At 44.1% G+C, this 23,929-nt stretch overlaps 1 protein-coding gene across 1 annotated transcript in view; it reads right to left on the bottom strand.

The window, feature by feature from the left end:
• TMCC3 (transmembrane and coiled-coil domain family 3) overlaps positions 1-10,224 on the bottom strand; it is a 130,248-nt gene extending 120,024 nt beyond the window's left edge. Inside the window, exon 1 of the mRNA XM_056846734.1 lies at positions 10,113-10,224. Coding sequence (XP_056702712.1) covers positions 10,113-10,124 — 12 coding nt within the window. The 5' untranslated portion in view covers positions 10,125-10,224. The remainder of the gene's footprint in view (positions 1-10,112) is intronic.
• Positions 10,225-23,929: the final 13,705 nt, after the last annotated feature.

Genomic DNA, 23,929 nt, shown 5'->3' on the forward strand with positions numbered 1-23,929 from the left:
AGACAGATTGTGTTACATATATGTAGTTACAAATACAAAGCAAATAGAATAAATGGAATATGGTATTCATGTATTAATTATGCACAAATTTAGACATAAACAAATTAATATTTTATTTTCGCAATAACACAAGCTTACTTAAGATAAAAAAATAACACTTCATAACTGATAAAGGGGGTAAAAAAGCATCAGAACGATATTGTTATATATATATATTACTATTACTATTTCCCTTCCCTTTTTCTTTCTGTACCTTTATATATAATATACAATAAAATTATTATTTTTAAAAAATAACCAAAACCAGACTGAATTGCTTCCAGGATTACTAGGTAAAAGCTCCTACTGATGGTTTCGAATTACAAGTCTGCTATAAGAGGAGGGGGTCTTTGGGATTTCCACTGATCTCCTTACTATTCAACTAAGGAAAGAGAACAGGTTATAAGGCAAGAATAGCAGCTTCCACCACCTACCTGTCATTGGCTTCTTGGAAGATTAGTCAGCAAGTTAGCCCTGAAGGTGGCTGTCACGCCCCTTGTCCACAGAACCCTTTAACACCCCCACCCCCAGTTTCTGCATCATGACCAATTATTTAATTGTTTCTTATCACCATCTTACTTCGTAAAGTTTTAAACCCCTAGATGATTAAAATTGAAATTTTAGCTGTATGTTTAACAGTGTGCATAATGAACAATGATTCTGGAAGTGTATAAATGCAAAATTATAAATGAAAAGAACATGCTACTACTGAGAATGGAGAATAAATAGCCAGTAGATATTTGAATACCTTACTCTGTCTGAACACCCCAAGCGCTGCTTAGTGGGGGGGGGGGATACACAATTGTTATTGTATCACAACTTTTTGTGAATAAATTGCTGAAAGTAAAAGGCTCTGGCATACTACAGTCTGTGTGTCTTGGAAAGTTTTTCTGTAGCTACCCACGCTACCTTTTTCCTTCTACCAAAGAAGAAAACTAAGACCAGTCATGCACATGTGTTTTCTAAAGGATGAAATTACTGACACTGCAGCAAACCCAAACACATTTGGAGAGAGAGACACGCGGAGAGAGAGAGAGAGAGAGACACGCGGGGGGGGGGGGAGAGAGAGAGAGAGAGAGAGAGAGAGAGAACAAAACAAAAAAACCCGGTAATTCCATCTGAACAGCAGGGTCCCCCATGCCTGCTGAGACACTAGACTAATACTGCCTAATACAAAATGTCACATTTGAGCCTGAGCTCTCTGAATGTATTTATGGAGTGATGCAATTAACTGTGTGAGAATAACTGTGAAAAACAGAGCCTCTTCATCCTGTGAGCTGCTATAGCTACCAAAGCTTTTCAGTAATTGCTGCATCCAACAGAACACAAAGAATGATACGGAGGGAGGGGAGAAGAATATGGTAAATTGATGTGTGACACACATGATTTATTTGGATATACCACTGTGGTTTTGCATAAATAAGCATAAGGAAAGTTGGAACAAAAATTGTCAGATTATGTTTAATTGAAGTACCACAATGCTGTAATTCTTGCTCATATTACACCATCCATGCAGTGTGTAAAAATGTACCTTAAAATGTATAAAATGGGAAAAAAAGCTTTCTCCTAGAAGTCATAACCTGATTAAATTACCTAGTTATTTAACACAATATGCACATATTGCCAAGATTAACCCGTTTCCATTGTAAACGTTACTGCAAACAAACATGTTAATTACTTCTTAACTTCCTACAATTCTCCCTATGGGAAATAAAGATTATATAACCTCTAAAACAATTTCAGAACCCAGTTCCTGTTTCTGCAATACAGACATTGCAGCTATATATTGAGCAAAGACAGAGAAAAAAGGAGTTCCACATGCAATCTGAGTGCTTCTGTCACACTAGGTTTCTAAAAGTTAAATTATCATCCTTATTCGGCTGGTATTTTCACTTTCCTCTGAATAAGCGCAAGTCAGAATGCACATGCTTATCCCACTGTATCATCAGAACCAGCACTTCTACAAGCTAGGGTAAGGAAGAACTATTTGTTCAAGGCAACCCAATTTGCTTCACAGCCAAGTGCGCATTTGGCATCTGATTTTCACAGCCAAGCCCAACAACTCAACCCATTCCCAAGTATCCCTCTCAGGTGACGTAGAACTAAAGCTTTGTGGCTTTTTGGCAGCAGACACCAAGGTTGGACAAAATATTTTTAATTAAGCTAATAATTTTAAATACAATAGTAATTCTATTGACTTTACTAAAAATAATAATCATGTGCAATAGTAATTTATAGCATTTACTGACTCTGGTCTATAAGAGAGACAACACCACAGTTTGCCAGCGAGTGTTCTTATGTTGTCCCCTATGTTGAGACAGCAAGACATTTTTAATCAAAAGGTGCATTTGTGTACTTTTCTTGTTTGGACATTTGGGGTGGAATTACGTTAAAGATGACGTGTAGAATCAGAACCATTTTTGGGATTTCATTCACATGAGGAGAAGCAGAAGGAGAAGAGTTGGTTTTTATATGCCAACTTTCTCTACCTCTTAAGGAAGAATCAAACCAGCTTACAATCACCTTACCTTCCCCTCCTTACAACAGAAACCTGGTGAGATAGGTGGGGCTGAAGGAGGGTGACTAGCCCAAGGTCACCCAGCTGCCTTCATGTGGAGGTGTGGGGAATCAAACCAGGTTCTCCAGATCAGATTTCACTACTCCAGATCACTGCTCTTAACCACTACACCACACTGGCTCTCCAGAGGGTTCATTGCTCTTTTTCTCATGTGGCACTTCACAGACAAATGTGTGATTCTCTGCTTTTGGTTGTAAAATGGCAACTCAGTCCAGTTCAAATGAAAGAATCCTACCGCAGGGCTGGTGGGGGCTTGTGATGTGTTACAAAAAAATACACTACAACCAATTACAAAGCAGTATTCACAGGGGGTGGGGGAGTCTTTTTTCACTAGCAATCCATCACTAGAGCACATACGTGAAAGAAAAACAAAAACAAAAAAGACAGCCGCCTGTGCAAATGATGACAACATTTGTGACCACTCCAATTCCATGCTTCATATGAAATATTTTTTTCCTTTTGCTCATACATGGAGATTAATTTCATAGAAAAACAACACGCTATCCATTCTCCATAATATTTATAAGTCTATTATTTCAAAATATTGTCGAAGGCTTTCATGGTCAGAGTTCATCGGTTCTTGTAGGCTATCCGGGCTGTGTGACCGTGGTCTTGGTATTTTCTTTCCTGATGTTTCGCCAGCAGCTGTGGCAGGCATCTTCAGAGGAGTAACACTGGTAACACAGCAACCTTGATCTCAGAGACACTGTCCTTCAGTGTTACTCCTCTGAAGATGCCTGCCACAGCTGCTGGTGAAACGTCAGGAAAGAAAATACCAAGACCATGGTCACACAGCCCGAATAGTCTATTATTTCACTTCACAATATTGCCTTCTAAGATGAAAAGCCCCAAACACTCCTTTCCTCATAGGAAAGATTCTCCAGTCCCCCAACTGTTTTGATTGTTTCTTTCTGTGTCTTTTCCAGTTATGACATCATTTTTGATACATGAAAGCATTTCTGAAATTGACTGTATTTGAGCATATGACTGACTGGTGTGTTAGAAGTAAAAAAGAGTCTATTTAGATGGAGAAAACCTGAGAACAGTGGAACGCAGAGACTAAAAGATTATTTTGAATTTGAGAGAGAAAGGCACTGAAGCAGTAAAAATATAAAAAGTCCCCTAGAGGATTCTTCTACTCAGTAAGTACCAGAATGAAAAATAAAGCAATAATAAGCAAATCTAGAGGGAGAAATGTTTCTGCTAGAATGCTCAGCTCAGTCCAGTGAGAGTAGAGGGAAGGATTTTTCAGAGTCAGGTATTTTCAGTGCAGCCTCTCTGAACAGGAGCATATGGATGTCTGTTAAGCAGAGTTTGAGCCTGGGGAAGGCCGACTGTGAACAGTGTGACCTTTTTAGCACAAACTGCCTGCTGTAGAGCACCAACAGGAGGAGGCATTTTTCCATTACATACTCCAGAAGGAAAATATATATATATATATATACACACACACACACACACACACACACACACACACAAACACACAATATGACTCACTTCAAAGCTCACCCATGCCAGTTGTGGGTATAAGTATTATCTTTGGTTAGACCCCAAAAGGAGATAAGGCAGGGGTGTGGAACTTAATTGTTACGAGGGCTGGATATGACATAAATGCCACTTGATCAGGCCAGGCCATTCCTTGCCAGCCCAGATTGAGAGCAGGGGGGCTGCCTCGGCGGCCAGATAAGAGCTCTCAAGGGGTCGGATCCAGCCCATGGGGTATATGTTTGACACCTCTGAGATAAGGTGTTTTTGTTGCATCATTACCTGTAGTCAGTACTTTTGTTTTCTTTAAAAGGTTCTGGTACTTATATATAAGCTTGAGTAGATTTCCACCAATTCTCACCCCTGGTTTGTGAGAGCCCACCCCCACCCCCCCACCCCCACACAGGTGCCAGTCCTCAGCGTCGGTGAGTACTGCCACAAAAAAAGCCCTACCTGTAGTCTCTGTGGAAGTACACAGCTGACTCCCTACTTATCTGCTCAGCAGCCTTTTCTTCACCTCTGATACCTTCACTCCTCTATTTAGTCATTATTTATGGCAAGCATCTGTTTTACACAGAATGAGCAGTGACAAGCTGCATTAACTAATCAAATCTCTTCCTGCCTGAGGTATTACAGCAGCAAAAAAAAAAAAAAAATCACAGCTACGTAACAAACAACAAGCTGAATTAGCACACACCAACAATTCCTTCAGATAATTCATGGCTGTGTCTCCTATTCATTGGTCTTGCACAGGCGAAAGCAAATTGCCTATATCAAAAGAGCTGATGTCTATACCTCTGCTATTTTAGAATAATATGGAAGAGGTTTCATACTAGCTATCTTGAAGATCTAAAATTGTAGCCCTTCCTTTTATTTAAGCTTCAAAAGAACCACAAACAATAACATGTACTACCAGGTTGACTCACAGACTGCAACTAACATCACTTTTAAGTGCATGCATCCATGGCAACTAAATTCTAAATGCCAATAACGAAGCAAGGCTTCAGTTGCAAATGGGAAAGTTTTACCACCCCAAGATTCCAATCTTCAACATGCATTTGCAGGATTGGATACCTGGGGGAAAGGCATCATTAAATCCTGAGAACAAGCTAACTTCAGACAATTTTAATCTATCTGTTTTCAATCAGTGTGGGAGTTCTACAGATCTGGTCATTTCTTGCTGATTTCAAAACATCTCTGTTCAATTGTGGTTATTCAGATTCCTGTGATTTTCTATCCAGTTTGCAGCATTGTAACTTCAGAGCTGCAAGGTCAACATAAGTTTAATTATATTTTACTGTAACCGGTTCATGCAGGATAATGGGTTTAGAGGGAGGGAAGGTGGCACGGTACAGCCTGATCTCATGATATCTCAGAAGCTAAGCAGGGTCAGTACTTGGAAGGGAGACCACCAAGCAAGGTTCTGCAGAGGAAGGCAATGGCAAACCATCTCCGCTTCTCACTTGCCTTGAAAGCCCCTTGCTGGGATCACCATAAGTTGGCTGCAACTCGACAACACTTTACAAATACACACAATGTGTTTAGATAATGCCAAGATTAAGCCCACTGTAATAGGTGAATAAGGATAGCTGGCCTGTATACCAAATGGTAGGCTAGCATTCATTTCTGGCTAGTTGTTACCACACAGAGTGCAAGACTGATTACTGTTCTCTAGCAGGCACTGTAAACAAGGAACTCGTGCACTAAAAGTGCCATATGTAGATGCATGCATAGACATGTGCCAGCAAAAAAAAAGCTTGTACTGAGGGTTTAATGCTAGTATCCTGACATAACTACTAGTGCTTTACCACATCCCTTCAAAACTACAGTAGCAGGGTGAATTATAAGGGCCTTCAAGTGACAACTTGGATAAGCCTCTGCACAGTTACTCCTCTCTAAGTCCACTGAAACCAGTGGCTTAAATCTGAAGTTTTCTTTACTATTGCAACTCTTTGTCCATTGCAGAGGAAATGCTCCACTGCAGGCCACGTTCATCTAGTGCTAAGTACTCTGGGAATCACTGAAAGACATTGGTCTTGTGTGAGTGAAAGTGCCTGGAAGAATGCACTCCAATGCAGAGGATTGCCTCTACAACAGAAAAGGGCACTTTGCAAACAGAAGGAAGATTCAGGATCCAATGAGTTTAGACTGGAGTGCCAAATATATTAGGTGCTGTGGAACACAGGCAGGATGGTGCTGCGGCAGTTGTCTTGTTTGTGGCCTTCCTAGAGGCATCTGGTTGGCCACTGTGTGAACAGACTGCTGGACTTTATGGGCCTTGGTCTGATCCAGCAGGGCTTTTCTTATGTTCTAAAAAGGAACACACTGAACATGATTTAGTGTGTGAGTGTTGTTCCACGTAGCCACATGTCTGCATTCTCACATTTTTCTACTCCAATTTTCCCCAGATCTTGTACTTCTAAAAGGATCATTTTCAACGACTTGAAGTTAATCCTTCTTTAATTTTGTGTGAGCCCAGTACTGACTCCTGGCAGTCTAGTGACAAACCATTTATTTTTGCCAATTTCTGGTGACCCTGTAGGGTTTTCAAGGCAAGAGATGTTCAGAGGTGGTTTACCATTGCGTGCCTCTGTATAGCAACCCTGGATTTCCTTGGTGGTCTCCCATTCAAATATTGACCAGGCCTGACCCTGCTAAGCTTCTGACGAGATTGGGATAGCCTGAGCTATCCAAGACAGGGCAGTGACAAACCTACAGGACTTTTCTTATACTTCTGTGTATCTCACCCCCACTCCGTGAAATGTTCTTCCTTCAAAGTTTTTAGAAACATTCTGCCATGTACCAGTTTAGATATTTTAGGTTTGGGGTTTCTTGTCTTGGGGACACATGAGTGCATTAAGAGCCACTGAACAGCAGCGCCGTTTACAATTCTGGAATCACAACAATTGATACATTTTGCTTATATCCCAATTGCTCTCAGGTGAGAATGACCACAGATAACTGATAGAATTAAAGACAGACTAAGAAACGGCACCACAATAAGCCACACTGGTCAAATTAAAGTCATGACAAGAGAAACAAGAAATTACATTGTCCTACACATCTTTCCTCAGCAATCAAGTCCACTGGAGGGGAGAAGGGGGGATCTTACCTATGCCTTTAGAACTTCCAACACCCTTAAGTAGTTATGATTGAAGCACTCAAACGAACACAAGTTATTTGAGAGAAGCCAAAAATGGTTAAAAGCGTTTCCAAAAACAACGCCCATTACTACGTCCATCATATACCCATTATTATTTTGAGTCCTTTTCTTTCAGAAAATGCCCAGCTGCATGGATAAAACCAACAGCACAGTCCTTGTAGCAAGGCACTCAAGCATCACAACAGAAACCCCTGCCTTGCAGCTCTACAGATATTATGGGACATCCCTCATTCAGGTCTCAGCGGAGAACTCCTTAGACCCGTGTTGGCAAACCTATGGCACATGTGCCGACTACGGCACGCGGAGTCCTCTCTGTGGGCATGCGCGGGTAAGTGGCTCGCTGCAGTTGCGTCGGTAGCAGCCAGCTTGCCCTCTGTCACCGCACAGGGTTTAGGGTTGCTGCTGCTGGAACTCTCCTCCTTGGCCTCCGCTTCTCCCGACTTTTTAGCCTCCCCCCTCTTCCCCTGTCTCCGCCTCCCAAGTCCATAAAGGGCCCTCGGGGCTCGCTCCACCCCCTCCGCTAAGGCCGTGGGCCACGCCACCGTCCCGTCCACGCTCGCCCGCCGGTCAGCTGAGTGGCGCCGGGGCCCTCAGCAGCGGAGCAGCTCTGGCCTGGGGCCGCTGTCTCGGTGGCGCGGGGCGTCCTGGCCTCGCCATCTTGTCTTCCCCCCAACCAGCTGTTCCGGGCTGGTGCCATCCCACCCCTCTGTGCCCAGGGTGGGGACGGCGCCCCCAGTAGCGGGCAGCTTCCTGCGGCCCCCTCACGGCCCAGGGCTTCCGCGGCTCCACCAGGAACTTCTGGGAGCATCCCTCCTCCCGCAGCACTCACGCCTGAGGGGGGTCGCGAGGGTGAGCCGCGCCTCTTGGGTCGACGGCGTCCTTCTCCCCTTGACCCCACTCCCTGTTGCCGCGCCCTGGCCTTCCAAGGGTCGGCCGCCAGGTAGGTGTGGCCGGAACGGGGGGGGGACACCAACCGACAACCCATGCAAAAAGCTTATTAAAGCAGTTTTTCCTGGCTTTTTATGGCAGGCATCACATTGGCTCTGTCTTTCTGTTGCCCTCAAGTCAGTGTCCTGGATGAGAGCCCATGCAGCTCAACTATAGGGCTGCACCCTGTAGACCTGTTCAGCTAGCAGTGGCGCTTACCTCTCTGGCAACTCTCCTTTCAATTTCTCTCTCTTATCAAATTCAAAAGTGGCAGCCGCAGTTCCTTCTGCAGTCTCCCAAGCACTCGTCTCAGACTCCACACATGCTGTGATTGTTATTTTTCTTAAAGCAATGGCAATATCACTCCTGCAGGTGACTGCCCAGTCTTTTTGTAGACTCCAAGTCTTGAACACCCAAAAATGAGTACAGCAAAAAAGCTCTGTTATTGTGTTTTTCTTTTAAGGCAAAAGATGTGAATATGTGAGTTGTTTTTCTAAACTAAAACCTCAGTATTCAGGTTAAATTGCCGTGCTGGCACTTTGCAATAAATAAGTGGGTTTTGGGTTGCAGTTTGGGCACTCAGTCTCTAAAAGGTTCGCCATCACTGCCTTAGACAGTATTATCTGATCATCACTATCAAGATCCTTTTTATCAAGAGTTTTGCGTGTCTTTTTTCTGTAAGATATCAAAGCACCTGAGAAGTTTTATTTTCTTTAAAAAACAAACAAACCCTGGCTTATACATAGCAGAGAAAACTCAAGGGCTGCAAGTTCCACTTTACAACTTATAGTATAATCAAGAAGTTGCTTTCTCCCCTTCTACGGGAGCATATGAACTGATTCTGCATAATTTACAGGTAATGGCTAAGCATATCCACAAAGCAACTGTACACTGCTGGTTTGGCTGGGGGAACACGCCAGCATTATGAGGACATCCAGACCAAAAGCAAGCAGCCCACCAGACTTATGGCATTAGTCCCCAGGAGCATTTCAATCCACCTGACTGATGGTGGGGGTACAACCCCTTCAAGCACAGGCTAAGGAGACTGGCTACAGGGAGCATCATATTTGGTCCCCATAAAAGCAACATAGGCCAGAGCATAATAAACTCGGGGGTGCCATCATGAACATTCCATTCCACACTCCCACTCAGGATAAGGATCAGTTTCCCCACTATCTTCATACAATTTGTGTTTCGTCCTGAGCTAAAGTATAACCATTAACAGAAGGGGAGGAAAGTGGCCCGTCCAGACGGTAGGGAAGCCAACTTTTCATATTCTGCATTCCCGACCAACAGAAAGGGAAGCTCGATCTATCACACCAAGAAGCGGCTTACAGTTAAGGAGGTGAAAAACACCTGGGGCCGGATGCCGAAAGGCAAACCTCCGCCGCTGGAAGAAACAGCTGTCCAAGAAGCGTCGCGGGGCTTCCCTCTAGGAAACCAGCGCACCCTAACGGCCACCTCTGGCCACGACACCTGGGCAAGCGGCACTCGCGCGCGCGAGGCAGAGACGCGCTGGGCGTGCGGGCATCTCTCCCGCCTGGGAGGCTCGCGACGCGCTGGCCCTTTAAGCGGACCCCCCCCAACCCCCGACCAGCTGCCCGCGGGCCAGTGGAAGAGCGCTCCTCTTCCCAATGGGCACGGCAGGAGCTTCCAACCCGGCCCAGCTTGCCGTCCTCCTTGCCTGGAACAGGTCCTTCCCCTTTGCTCTCCTGAACGCCCCTCTTCCAGCCAGCCTGGGGCGAGGAGCGCGTGCAGCAAGTTGCACCCCCGCCCCTTCCCGAGGCCCCACCGAGAGAGGCGCCCGCACGCCGCTTCCCTGGAGAGCGCCAATGCCAGGTTAAGATCGGGGCGGGGGGGGGGAGAGAGAAGCGGCTGTTCCCGGGGATTCCCCCTCAGCAGGGCCGGCTCCAGCCTTACCTTCCGCAGCATGTTGGGCAAGCAGCGGCTGGGGCTCCTGGCGCCGGCGGGCGGCGGCTCCTCCTCCCGCTCGCCCCTGGGCCATTCAGCGGCGCCTTTCTTGCTGGGGGACTTGGCCAGCCCCAGCAGCGCGCATTTCATGCCCGACGAGGCGGCGGCGGCCAGCCCCGAGCCCTCGCCCGCACATGCGTGCGGCACGCACAGGGTCGACCCCCCGAGAGCCAGGGTGGCCTCCGCTTTGCGGCAGGCGCGCCGTCCCCGCCACCAGCCTGACAGGCGGCCGCCGGCCTCAGCCCAAGCCCACCCCGGGCTGCGCGCGCGCGTCTGTGCGCGCGCGAGTGTGGGAAGCCTGCCTCACGCTCCCCACACTCCTCCTCCTCCTCCTCGAGCTCGCGCGCTCAGGCAGGAGAACTTGGGGAGGGTGCCGGGACCTGCGAGCGCGCAGCGAAAGGCGAAGCGGCGCGGCGAGGCATCGGGGCTGGCTGGAGAGAGGGAGGGGAGGGGCTTAGCCGGAGAGAGCCCAACGCTCCCACCCACGAGCCGCAGCCCAAGCGGTGGGTAGGTGGGTGGGCTTCTGGCGGGAGCAGCGTAGCTCGGCGCGCGCTCAAAGGGCCGGCGGGTCCTGGGCGCGCTAGTTGGGCTTCTCCACGCGGGAGGCCCTCGCTTCGCGCCTTGGGGAAGGGCGCGCGGGAGGCCGCTTCCCAGGACCCCCCACCCCACACCGTCTTAAGAGAAACGCCTCAAGCGAGGCTCAGAAGCCCCTTTCGCCTCTTGAGCGGCCTTTACGCGCGCCCGTCTTCTCGTTCTCCCTTCGCGTCTGGGCAGGATTGAGACACCGCAACGAAGCAGAGCTGGATTTGAGCAGAGCTGACCGGGGGCGAAAGCGCGCGGGCGCTTGAGCCTCCTTTCTTCCCTGTTCCAGCCAGGATTCAGCCAGGATCGAACGCACGGACGTTCTTCCCTGTTCCAGCCAGGATCGAACGCACGAACGTTCTTGGATCGAACGCACGGACGTTCTTCCCTGTTCCAGCCAGGATCGAACGCACGAACGTTCGTGCGTTCGATCCTGGCTGAAACAGGGAAGAACGTTCGTGCGTTCGATCCTGGCTGAATCCTGGCTGGAACAGGGAAGAAAGGAGGCTCAAGCGACCGTGCGCTTTCGCCCCCGGTTTTTATCCGGGGGCCTGTTTCGGCGCCTTCCTCGAGGTCTGACGCCCTGGTCTTCTCCCCTGTGGGAGCCCAAAGCGGCTTAGGTAGGACATCGGTTTCCTCTTCTCCGTGTCCTGCTCGCCGCAACGCCGGGAGGGAGGTTAGGCCGAGAGGGAAAGGGGAGGGGAGGCTGGCCCAAGGTCACCCAGTGAGCTTCCATGGCAGAGTGGGGGGGGGGATTCGAACTTGGGCTCTTAAATCCAGACCTAGTACGACATTCATAAGGACGGCGTGTTTGAGCGCATGCAAAGTGTCTTTTCTGCACTCCGAATTCCTCTGCTGCAACTCCTGCTGATTGGAACACGAATGCTCTCTGACCAATAAATAAATAAGTAATCAATAGCATGCAGCTGTACCTTCCCCCCCCCATAGAAATCATCTTATATATTTTATATATGAATAACGGGCATAAACATATTGAGTGTAACACACACTTTAAGGTGTGCATGTGATAAAAATTACCTGGGACTGTATAGATATAAAATATTACAACTGTTAATTAAAAGGCAACTTTTATCTGGCCCCTTCTGCTCTGTCTGTCAAAACTGTTTCCTCAACCAGTGCTCCTAAACCCATTATAGGTGAGCACCGGCAACCAGGTCTCCATAAGGAAAACTTAGCTCAGTTCCTTATGTCTGCTAAAGAGCGTGGATGTTATTTTCTATGGATGTTGTTATTCTTCCCTTAGTTACTGACTAGTTCTGTTGCTGTGCAGTGAAGACATTTGTTCTACTGGTGCTTCTATGAATTACTGCAGTGTGTTGGTTCCATGTCGTGAGGTGTTGCCTTTTTTGGGGGGGGGGGTCGTTTGTTTGCAGAAGTGCATGGTTCAATTTGTTGCCATAAAGTTAAAAGGCAACTTACAAAGGGTGTCATTTATAAAATACTTTGTTAATTGATTTCAAAATAAATATTTATAATTCTAAAAAGTTTCTTTGTGACACACTTTAATATTTTAATCTTTTGTTTCAGTTGAGTAATAAATAGTTTATTTTGTGTGTATTTTTAAGTTAGATTTTTTCTGGGTGGTTTCTGTCAGAGTTCAAATGTTATTAATCTTTGGAAAAAAATTAAACCACCCCCTCTAATAAACCAATCACTAAGATTGCTGCCCTGGCTAGCCTGCTCTTGTCAGATCTCAGAAGCTAAGCAGGGTTGACCCCGGCAAGTATTTGGATGGGAGACCTCCAAGGAATACCAGGGTTGTGATGTGGAGGCAGGCAACAGCAAATCACCTGTTAGTCTCTTGCCTTGAAAACCCTATGGGGTTGCCATACGTCAGCTGTGACTTGATGGCATCTGTCTGTACATTAATGCTTGAATTGCATTAATTGCATTTTAGCTGTCATTTCATTGGACAAACTTGTGCAAATTTACATTTGTATTAATAAAGAGTACACTGTAGGATGGATACAAGTTTCTGCCAGTGGAAGTACAGTTTAAGGAAAAGGATGTGTGCTGACTTTCATCTCCCCCGCTCCCGCCCCAGTCTTTTGCAGACCTCAACGAAGCCCCAACTAGATCCTCTCTGGAACAGTAAGGTGTGCTGCTTTGGGAAGGGAGGGAAAATCAATGGAAAGCAGCCACTCTCAACTGTTGCACAAACTTGTTATCACTGTTATTATTAAGGACCTATTTTCACCCTAGGCTTCAGTGTGAGGAGCCCCGTGGCACAGAGTGGTAAGCTGCAGTACTGCAGTCCAAGCTCTGCTTACGACCGGAGTTCAATCCCAACGGAAGTTGGTTTCAGGTAGCTGGCTTAAGGTTGACTCAGCCTTCCATCCTTCCGAGGTCGGTCGAATGAGTACCCAGCTTGCTGGGGGTAAAGGGAAGATGACTGGGGAAGGCACTGGCAAACCACCCCGCAAACAAAGTCTGCCTAGTAAATGTCGGGATGTGACGTCACCCCATGGGTCAGAAATGACCTGGTGCTTGCACAGGGGACCTTTACCTTTTAGTCTTCAGTGTAAGAAAGGGGAGCTTCATATATAATTTTGAAAAAATATATATTCTAATGTGCATATTTTTTTACACCCCTGCAGTTCATAAAGTGGCATTATAATTCCATTATATATGTACATGAATGCACAAAATCTATGAATCAGGAAAGAGACAAATATAAAAACTGTAATGTGTGTATACAACACTATTTCCCTGTTCAAACTGTGATACTTATTACTTCAAATGTATAATAATTCATACACCAGACTGTGTACATTAATGCTGTTCATTTAAAAAATGGGGAAATGAAGCTGAAAACAACTCCTATTATGACCTATATGTAATACAAAAGCTGATCTTACCAAAGACCCAAAACTACTGTGTTCCGCATATTTGAGACCCGCTAGGGTCAAATAATGGATTGGCTTCTTCATTGGGGAAACTCAATCCCAGGCCATAGACGTGCCTTTATGCTCGCTAGACTACATGCTTATCCAACTGCAGAGATGTTAGGTCGTTTTGCGAAAATTCCCTACTCCGATCGAGTTTGTGAATGTAAATCTGGAGATATTGGGACTCTACACCATCTCTTATTGTTTTGTCAGCACTGGTCAGCTCCTCGGTTGCGTTGGATCACCCCAATATTGTCTAAATACAAACTTCCCTTGGAGTCCTGGGTGATATCCCACATAATGGGAGATATTCACCCTGATATCACTAGTTCTGTTGCAAGATTTTTGGCGGAGGTGATGTCGCTCAAACGTCAAAACAAAACAAGCATGTAAGCTGCGAGTTGAATGTTGAAATAAATTTTGTGATTTCAATGAGGCTGGTTCAGGGGGAATATATTGTTATGGTATTGGTGATGCTATGTTTAGTAATTGTTTTCTACTGTGTTTTAACCTTAAGTATACGTTGGGTGTTGTAAATTGATTATTTGGTGTTGTATTATGTATTATGGTTAAGCTCAAGACCTTTGGTCAAAGGAGCTAGTAAATAAATGGAATGGAAATGGGTCATTGGGGAAACTGGTTTGTTTTGAGTTAGTACACTTTTTTCTCTCTCGTTACTTTATTTATATCCCACCTTTCTCTCCAGTGGGCACCCAAAGCAGCTTAAATTGTACAAGGGTATCAATGCAAGACAGCCTTTGACCCTTCCAACAAGACCAAGGGAACAATTCTAAGCAGGCCTCCTTAGAAGTCAGTCCAATTTTATTCGCTGAGGCTTACACTCAGGAAAGTGTTCTTAGGACTGCAGCCTGAAAGAGCAATCCTAAGCAGTCTACCTACAGTTCTACTGAAATCTATTAAATGGGGCTATTTTATTTTTTTATTTTTCAAATTTATAGCCTGTCCTATTCCCCAGCAAGCCAGGCTCAGGGCGGGTAACAACGATTACAATAGAGTCCACTCTCTGAAGTAACATTTTTTTCCAGGGGCGTGTGTCCGTGTGAACAAAACGGGGAAATGACCCAACCTAAAAACATAGTTGAGCATCCAAAAGGTTGGGTGAAATAAAATTCAATTAAACAATGAAAGGTATTTATTACAAAATACTCATGCATATATTAAAAACAAGCCATTTTGGCAGCAAATACAGGGTTTATAATCTAAAACCACGTACCAAACGCATTTCAGCCGCCAGGCCTTCTTCAGTGGTCTAGTAAAACATATTATGCACACATACGAAATCATCCTATTTGTTAATTTATGCATATCAGCTCAGGTTTGTATTTTAAGATGTATTCCAAATGGACTTTGTGCCTATGATATCAGATTGTTACTTAAATATGTTTTGAATTGTAAAAGCACACATCCAAGAAATGCAGTCTAAATATCTTTCTGGAACGGGCTGACGTTACATTCATCCATCTGGCCCCCCTTTTTCTAAAAATACTTGGCAAGCATCATGCAAGCTGTTGGAAGGCACCATAGTGCCCATGGGCACCACGTTGGGGACCCCTGACAAAAGCGTTCACTTTTGTGACTCTGACGAGGTGTGCTCTGGCTCATCACACAATTTGCTAGTCATGAAGATGCTGCAATAGCCTGTAATTTGAAAATATGCTATTGCACTTTAATCAATGTAAATGAATGCCATTTATTTGCATAACAGGTAAGGAAAATACAAAACAATTAAGGTATCATTCAGAAGTGAGAATGTATTTTTAGACTTTCACAGTTCCACAATGAATCATGGATAGCTGGATAAGGCATTTCACATTAGTGAAGCAATTTTCTAGCCCTTCAGTTTTTCTGCAGTCCATCATGTTGCTTTCATGACAGGAACATAACGCTTCCAACCTTTCAAAAAACACTGGGTGATGGGTTGGTGAACAATAAATAGTCACTGCTCATTTATTGCAGAGGATTCAGATATCTTCTCTCGAGGTGTCTCTCCTCTTGTGATAGCATCATATTTTCCAAGCATTTGGACCTCAGCAACTTGCCTTGAGGAAATTTTTTTTCTTTCCCTATATATCTATTGCTATTTAGAATGCTGTATCAAATGTAAGTATTGAAGGAACCTATTGAACAGTAATGGAATTTATTAGTGAGGACTGACATTGTGAACTTTAAAGAAATTATTTTTAGAGTGTAAGTACTCGGTTGGTGTATCACTCAAACTGGAACCTGTAAGTTAGCCTATAAAAGAATGGTAAACATTAGTAGCCCCCCACCCCCTATTATCCTGCAGCACTGACCCACCTGTCATCACATTTTTAAAACATACACACAGAACAGGCTGTTGCCCTTAATTATTCCATTATTTTATTGAGTCTTGGGAGAGGTGAAACTGTAGCACTGCATAAAGCTAGTAAAACAGTAAATTAATATACACTATATAGTGAAATTTAAGCACATTGAATTTCAGTGGAATCGCTTGGAGTGTGCTTACTGCTCTCCCAGTGAAATTAATAGGATTTTAAAAAGCACAACTTTTATCAGCTCATATACAAAATACTATTAATTATAACAATGTTTTAGTCATCTGGGAAACACCTATCATGTACATAAGAACATAAGAAAAGTCATGCCGGATCAGATCAAGGCCATCAAGTCCAGCTGTCTGTTCACACAATGGTCGACCAGGTGCCTCTAGGAAGCCCACAAACAAGACGACAGCAGCAGCACCATCCTGCCTGTGTTCCACAGCACCTAATATAGTAGGCATGCTCCTCTGATCACGGAGAGAATAGGTATGCATCATGACTAGTAGCCATTTTAACTAGTAGCCATGAATACCCCTCTCCTCCATGAACATGTCCATTCCCCTCGTAAAGCCTTCCAAATTGGCAGCCATCATTATGTCCGCGTGGGAAGGATTCACGAGGTCGGAGACGGAGTTCAACAACCGCTTTATTGTATCTCAGCACAGAACTAGTTAACACAACGAGCAAACCCTGTTTATATTCCCCGCGGCCACTCCCCACTTGATCTGTGATAGGGGGAACCTAACCTCCTGGTGACCAATGGTACATGTTGGCTTAGAGCCAATGGGGTCCGTTTGCTTAACCAAAAGGGCGAGCAGGGGTTAGGATCCTTCGTGCAGAACTCAAGCTCCTAAGTCTCCCCTTGCTTACTACCCAACTATATACATACACAACAATCACCACATCCTGGAGCAGGGAGTTCCACAATTTAACTATGCATTGTGGGAAGAAATACTTCCTTTTATCAGTTTCGAATCTCTCGCCCTCCAGCTACAGCAGATGACCCCGTGCTCTAGTATTATGAGAGAGGGAGAAAAGCTTCTCCCTGTCCACTCTCTCCAAACCATGCATAATGGAATCATGTAGAAAGAGGATAATATATTTCCCATAATAAAACCGTATCTTGGTTATTGAACGAGATACCACCCATTGGTAGGCTTGCCAACAGGCCTGGAGACAAGTGTCCTGCCCTATTAGTAAAGGCTTACAGTCCATTCCTTAGCCTCAAGGATGAAAGTCCTTTGGAGGCCAGGAAGGGGCTGCGTCGGTGTTTGTGCCCCCTGCGCCGACACCCATGCCACTTACGTTGTCCAGGGTGTGGCACAGACGCCGGCGGGGGGGACCTGGATGCCATTCTCCCAGCACTGCTGTAGCAGCGCCACCCATGGACACCGGCTGGGCCTTTCGTTAGGTTAGAGTCCTCTCCCATAATTAATTTGTAGTGGAAACTGTGGAGGAATAGATTTAATTCACAGTAAAGGGGACACTGGTCAGAAGGCAATTTTCACCTTTTGTTCCAATAACAAGCCATAAAGCAGCAAAATGGGAAACTGAGGCCAGATTAGAACCTCTTTCATTTGGAAACAGTTATCTAACCACTCATCTAACTAGACACACATAAATGAGGCATACTATAGAATATGCTTTTCTCAACAGCCTTGACATGCATGCCAGTCATATGGAGCAGAGCAGGGGAAATTGTGGAGACAGGCATGGCACAGAGGGAAGGCACAGAGACAAGTATACCCAATGCCAACAGTTCAAGTCCCACGTTGAGAGCTCTGAGGCAGTCCAGCTGGATCCCCATCACAGCTGGTGTTTCTCTTGTCAATTATCTTCATGAGGGATGGGCTGCTGATAATGATTGGCCTCCTCACATGTCCATCATGTTGCCCAGATGCCACTATACATCTCTCCCTCCTGCAACTTAGGGAGATAAAGACCACTGCCCACTCTCATTTGACCTAGTGACCTTTGTGCTCCCTCCCTCCATCCTTACCCAAGCTTTGTGCAAGCTTCATGGCAGTAGTGATGAGGGAGAGACTGTAACCTGGAGACCATTCTCCTTCCCCTTGCAAGAGCTTACATGTGTGCCCCTTGGACAACCCCCACCTGGTGTGAACTGCATTCTGTTTAAATATTTAAATCACCTTCCTCCAACTCAAGGCAGCTGAGAAAGTAGCAAAAGCTGAAAAGACACAAAAACACCATAACTGTCCATCAACACACAGATTAAAACTCAGTTAAGAAGATGAAATGTGCTGCCAAGTAACAAAAACAAAACAAAAACTGACTCATGGTGACCCTGCTCATGGGGCATTCCAGGCAACAGACAAGCAGAGGTGGTTTGCCATTGCCTTCCTCCATCATTAGCAACCTCCATCTTTCTTGGTGGTCTCTCATCCAAGTACTAACTGTGGCCAATCCTAGTTAGCTTCCAAACTCTGGTAAGTTTGGGCTAAGCTAGGCTATTCAGGCTGCTAAAACTCATGTAAAACACAGCCAAATCAGCCAAAACTGTTTCCCCTCCACCAAATGCCCTCTGGAATACAATGTCTCACATCTTCCTCAATGAAGCCCGCAAAGGTGCCCTATACGCTCACTTTGGTAAGTCATTCCTCAAGAATGGACCCACAATACAAAAAGCCCATATTGCCACGTGAACAATCCTAGGAGAGGGTACTACAAGGCTGCTTGAGGAGTATAACTGGCACATGATAGATGTTGACCAACATGCTGTGAAAAGCTTTAAAGGTGATCCTGGCAAGGCAACAGGCACCACAGAGGTTTGCACAGGTGAGAGTGGGGTAGGTTATAGCCACTCCAGACTGCAGTTGTGCTTCCTGTATCGCTGGTGAGGGAGCAGCGAGATTATAACTTCTGACAATGTGGTCCTGGAATTCCTGCATATCTGCCTGATTCCCCATCCAGTACCATGGGCACTTACTGCCAGAAACTGTTGTGGGAGTCAGATAGCTGAGGCAACACACAGGGTGAATACAGGTTGAAATGGCTGCAACAGTCCCAGGTGTGGGTTGGGACCCCTGCTCTTGCTTTCCTGCATAGACTGCGGGTCCTTGTACTCCCAGGTGAGGGAGAAGAATCTACAGTTTGATTATTTGACACACCTATACAAAAAAGATGCCATTGAACTATATTAAGTGTCCATTTAATGTTGGAAGTTTAATTCCATGGATATAATATGAATAAAAACTACATATTGTGTTAGTAATAGAATCTCCAGCGATATGGATGTTTTACTTATTATGGTGTGCTTAGTCAAGCTTCATACAGATGTTAAGTACAGCAATACAAGAGCATGCCATACACTTGAAACCACGTTCCTTTCTGCAAGCCTCAAAGCAAAAGTGTTGTCATGGCAACCAAGCCTTCGTTTGCCCCAATCACTTCACTCCAGATCATAAAATAGGATGATGCTATTACAACATGTACAGATTGTAGGGGGAACCAGGGAAGCCACCACAGTGGAAATTAAAAGTTACCGCAAACTTAGTGGGACATGAGGGTAACTTCTCTACCAGAAGACTAAAAGGACACTATCAATATCCCTTTTATATTGTAGTTTATGTTGTGTGTCTTTGTGTGTATGAGATCATGATATCATGCCATTTTGATGAGGACAAAAAATTAAACATCTAGGGCAAATACCTTTTCCTGAACAGATGTTTTGGGAGGAACATAGTGGTAACAAGGCAGGAAGTCCTAGAACGTCTAGACAAACTGCAAACTAACAAGTCACAGGGACCAGATGGTATTCATCCTAGAGTTCTTCAAGAACTCAAATGGGAAATTGCTGAACTTCTAACAAGGATATGTAACATGTCCCTTAGATCAGCCTCTGTACCAGAGGACTGGAGAATGGCCAATGTAACACCCATTTATAAAAAAAGATTCTGGGGGGACCCAGGAAATTACAGACCAGTTAGCTTAACATCTGTTCCAGGTAAATTGATGAAAAGCATTATTAAAGAGAATTGTCAAGCACATAGAAGGGCAAGCCCTGCTGAGCAAAACCCAACATGGCTTCTGTAAAGGTAGGCCCTGTCTCACTAACCTTTAAAGTTTTTTGAAAGTGTCAATAAGCATGTGGTCAGGAATGAGCCTGTGGACACTGTGTATTTTGATTTCCAAAAGGGTTTTGACGAAGTCCCCCACCAAAGACTGCTAAGCAAACATTATAGTCATGGGATAAGAGGACAAATCTTCTTATGGATTGAAAGCTGCCTGAAAAATAGGAAGCAGAGAGTAGGAATCAATGGTCAGTTCTCACAATGGAGGGATGTGAACAGTGGGGTCCCTCAGGGATTTGTGTTGGGACTGGTGCTTTTCAACCTGTTCATCAATGACCTGGAGTTGGGGGTGAACAGTGAGGTGGCCAAGTTTGCAGTTGACACCAAATTATTTAGGGTGGTTAAAACAAAATCGCACTGTGAAGAGCTCCAAAAGGATCTCTTCATAGTAGGTTGGGACCCCTGCTCTTGCTTCCTACATAGACTGTGGGGTCCTTGGACGCCCAAGTGAGGGAGAAGAATCTACGGTTTATTCGACACACCTATACAAAAAAGGATCTCTTCATAGTGGAGAAATGGGCATTAAAATGGCAAACGAGATTCAATGGGAGCAAGTGTAAAATTATGTATAATGGGGCAAAAAATCCCAACTTCACATATACACTGATGGGATCTGTGCTGGTGACAGACCTATAAAGGGATCTTGGGGTGGTAGTGGATAGCTTGATGAAGATGTCAACCCAGTGTGTGGCTACGATGAAAAAAGGCAAATTCCATGCAGGCCATAATTAGACAAGGAATAGAGAATAAAACAGCTGCTATCATACTGCCCTTGTGCAAATCTATGGTGAGACCACACTTGGAATACTGTATACAGTTCTGGTTACCACACCTAAAAAAGGATATTTGAGAAGTGCAGAAAAGAGCAACCAAAATGATCAGGGGACTTGATGGGCCTTGGTCTTATCCAGCATGGCTTTTCTTATGTTCTTATTGCAAAGCAGCAGTCCTTAAAATTATACCAGTTCACAGGATTTTGTATCTAAACAAGTTACATAATTAAATAATGACGGGCTTCCAAATCAAAGAGAAATTCCAGTTTTTATGTTTGGAAAATTATGCTATATATAATAGTTATAATGCTATCACCTAGTTTATTTACTTACTTCATTTATACCCCACCTTTCCTCCAATGGGTACCCAGAGTGGGTTACATTTTCTTCTATCCTCCATTTGATCTGCACAACTGTGACACAGGTTAGATTGAGATAACATGACTGGCTCAAGCCCACCCACGCCCAGCAAACTTCTGTGGCACAGTTGGGTCCCCCAGATCATAGTTTGACACTAACTAGTAAAGCTCACTGGCTCTCCAATGACCACCTTTGGCACATAAAAGGTCTTGAGCACAGAACATCCTGCCTGCTCCCAAATACTATTATTGATTAAAATAATGCAATGTTAAGCAGCAGTGAGGTTAATTTTATAACATTTGCATAAGTAGCCAGTATTTTCACTGTGGTTTTTTTTAAATAATCACAAAGTATTGAGGTTTATGTGGAAAACTTGAGGCCCACAACAAACCTCGATTTAAATGTTTAATTGCTTTCAGCCCATTCCGGAGAGCTGCAGCGGCCAGAGACTGCATGGCCATGGCGCCTCCAAAGAGTCTCATGCTTGACTTATTTCCTCTGCATACACCCTTGTGGACACACTGTCTTGCTGTTTTAGCACATTAATTTCCTGTAGACTGTGCATACATGAGTAAAAGGGAAAACCTTTCAGGTACTGTCAAAATTCACAACATTATTAGAAGTTCCAGGCTAGCCATCTAGTTCAGACCTCTAGTTAGCTTCACTGCAGCTTCAGCATATTTACCAAATTGAGCATATGTCTAGGGAGCCTTACAGTTTCCCCTTTCACAGGCCCAAGCCTTAAATGACAATCAAAAAGGGAAGTGGGCAGTAACATATAGGAATTATCAGGTTGTTTTCCTTCTGTTTTTTCACACACATTTCAGCCTTATAATTTTTCAGTTCACTAACCTGGAACTTGTGAAAGACATTTGCAAGCTATGTTTATCCGAAGTGCCAGATGTGCAAATGTCATCCAACTGCCTGTAGGACTAATAGACACAGCTGTGAAATCTGTACAAGACAGTAAAATTAAATTCTTACCTACTGTAGGTACAGCAGGAAACCAACTAAAAAGCTTCACTGTAAAAACATCACCATTATAGCCTTGCTGATGTGCAGTAGAGAAATAGGCATCTAACCTTGGTACAGCCAGGTAACTGATAGAATGGACAGCCGACTGTCCATTTGCCTGTTTCAATTACTTGTAATGTGAGATCTAGTTATACTATTACAATACCTGGAGTAGGGTTCAGTAGTCTGTACCTTTCAATTTTATCACTTTGGCACTTTTTTAGTAATATGTACCACTTGGATTGGTACTACACTTGTTTAGAACAACCCATCCTGCATCCCACACTGCACTACTTATTTTTGCTCGGTAACTTAAGAGATTTTTTTTAATCAGAAGGATTAAAAATGATCCATTATGAAATAGCTTGCATATATCATCAGAAATGCCATGCCGGAAAGCATACAGAGAAAGGCTTGATATATGTGCCATTTCCCCCCTGGAAGTTAACCATCCTTAAAACTCAATGAGGCAAAAATCAGTTAACGTTACATTTAACCTTTGATCACTCTCTAGGTTCAGTATAATGTAAGCCACTTATTTTGGTTTCGGAGTCAGTGGGACCCCTGGCTGTGTAGGAAATATGGATCAGGAAGATTAACCCTTATTTGGTCAAGGGCTCTGAGACTCACTCCAGCAAAAAACAAACAAACAAACAAACAAAAACAGCAATTCTGACAATTAACTCTGTCACTATCAAGAGGACTGGTTGATTTGAGGCTGCCTTTCAGGAATTCTCAGCTGTCCATACAGGACTATGTATTCTTAATTTTTTTTCTGATTTTTAATACAGGTTTTCTTCTATTAAAGTTCTTAGCACAAAAAAGGACAATTAATATTTCTTATCAGATCCTCACCTTGATATGCATCACCTGCATAGCAACACCAAATTTGGGAAAAAGCTAGAAAGAAATCCCCCTATTCAAGCCCAAGCCGTTCTTCTATTGAATCAGTACTGTTTCATTCCTACTGTTCTCTAGTCTTCACTTGCTCCCCTATGTAGATACAAGGTAAAAGAACGACTATGCAAGTTAAGAGGCTTTCCTTCAAGTATTATCATAAAGTATATTTCTCTGTAACAGGAATGGGCTATCCAGTCTGTGCAAGGTAAAATTAGCACTTAGCACTACAGAAAAATTAAATTCTATTTTCATAATTATGTATGAGTTGAACCTAGATTAGCTGTGGAGGGAGTCACACAATGATATAATTTTCCTCCACATTCATCTGGTGTTCCTCCCCACCATTAAAAATAAGCATTCATGGGTATGCAATTATATCAAGGTTATACAAGGAACATGTTCTGCAAGGACAGATATAGAAAAAACAAGATAGAGCTCTCCCATCACTGTTGAGAGAAGTATTTTACTTCAATTTTTACCTAAAGTGAAGGTTACCATATTATCCGCCCCTTTAGAGTTGTAGCTACATTACATTTTTCACCCATGCAAAAAAAAAACTTACCCCCCCCCTTTTTATAGTGTAATTTAGTCTTCTTTCCTCCACCTTCCACTATTGGATTTAGGGAAGTTTGAAATATTACGCTTGTATTTATCTAACTGCTGTAAGACACTTTAAGTGTAGAGAGGAAGGATATTTGTTTCCCAATTAAATAATTTGTTCCCCAATTAGATAATGTGCAAGGCAAAAATTGTATCTCTCCTTACCTACTATAGCAAAATACTTTTATTTCTTTCATTCTACATAAAAAAGGA

Source organism: Euleptes europaea, chromosome 3 (genome assembly GCF_029931775.1).
Source record: "Euleptes europaea isolate rEulEur1 chromosome 3, rEulEur1.hap1, whole genome shotgun sequence".
Lineage (NCBI taxonomy): Eukaryota > Metazoa > Chordata > Lepidosauria > Squamata > Sphaerodactylidae > Euleptes > Euleptes europaea.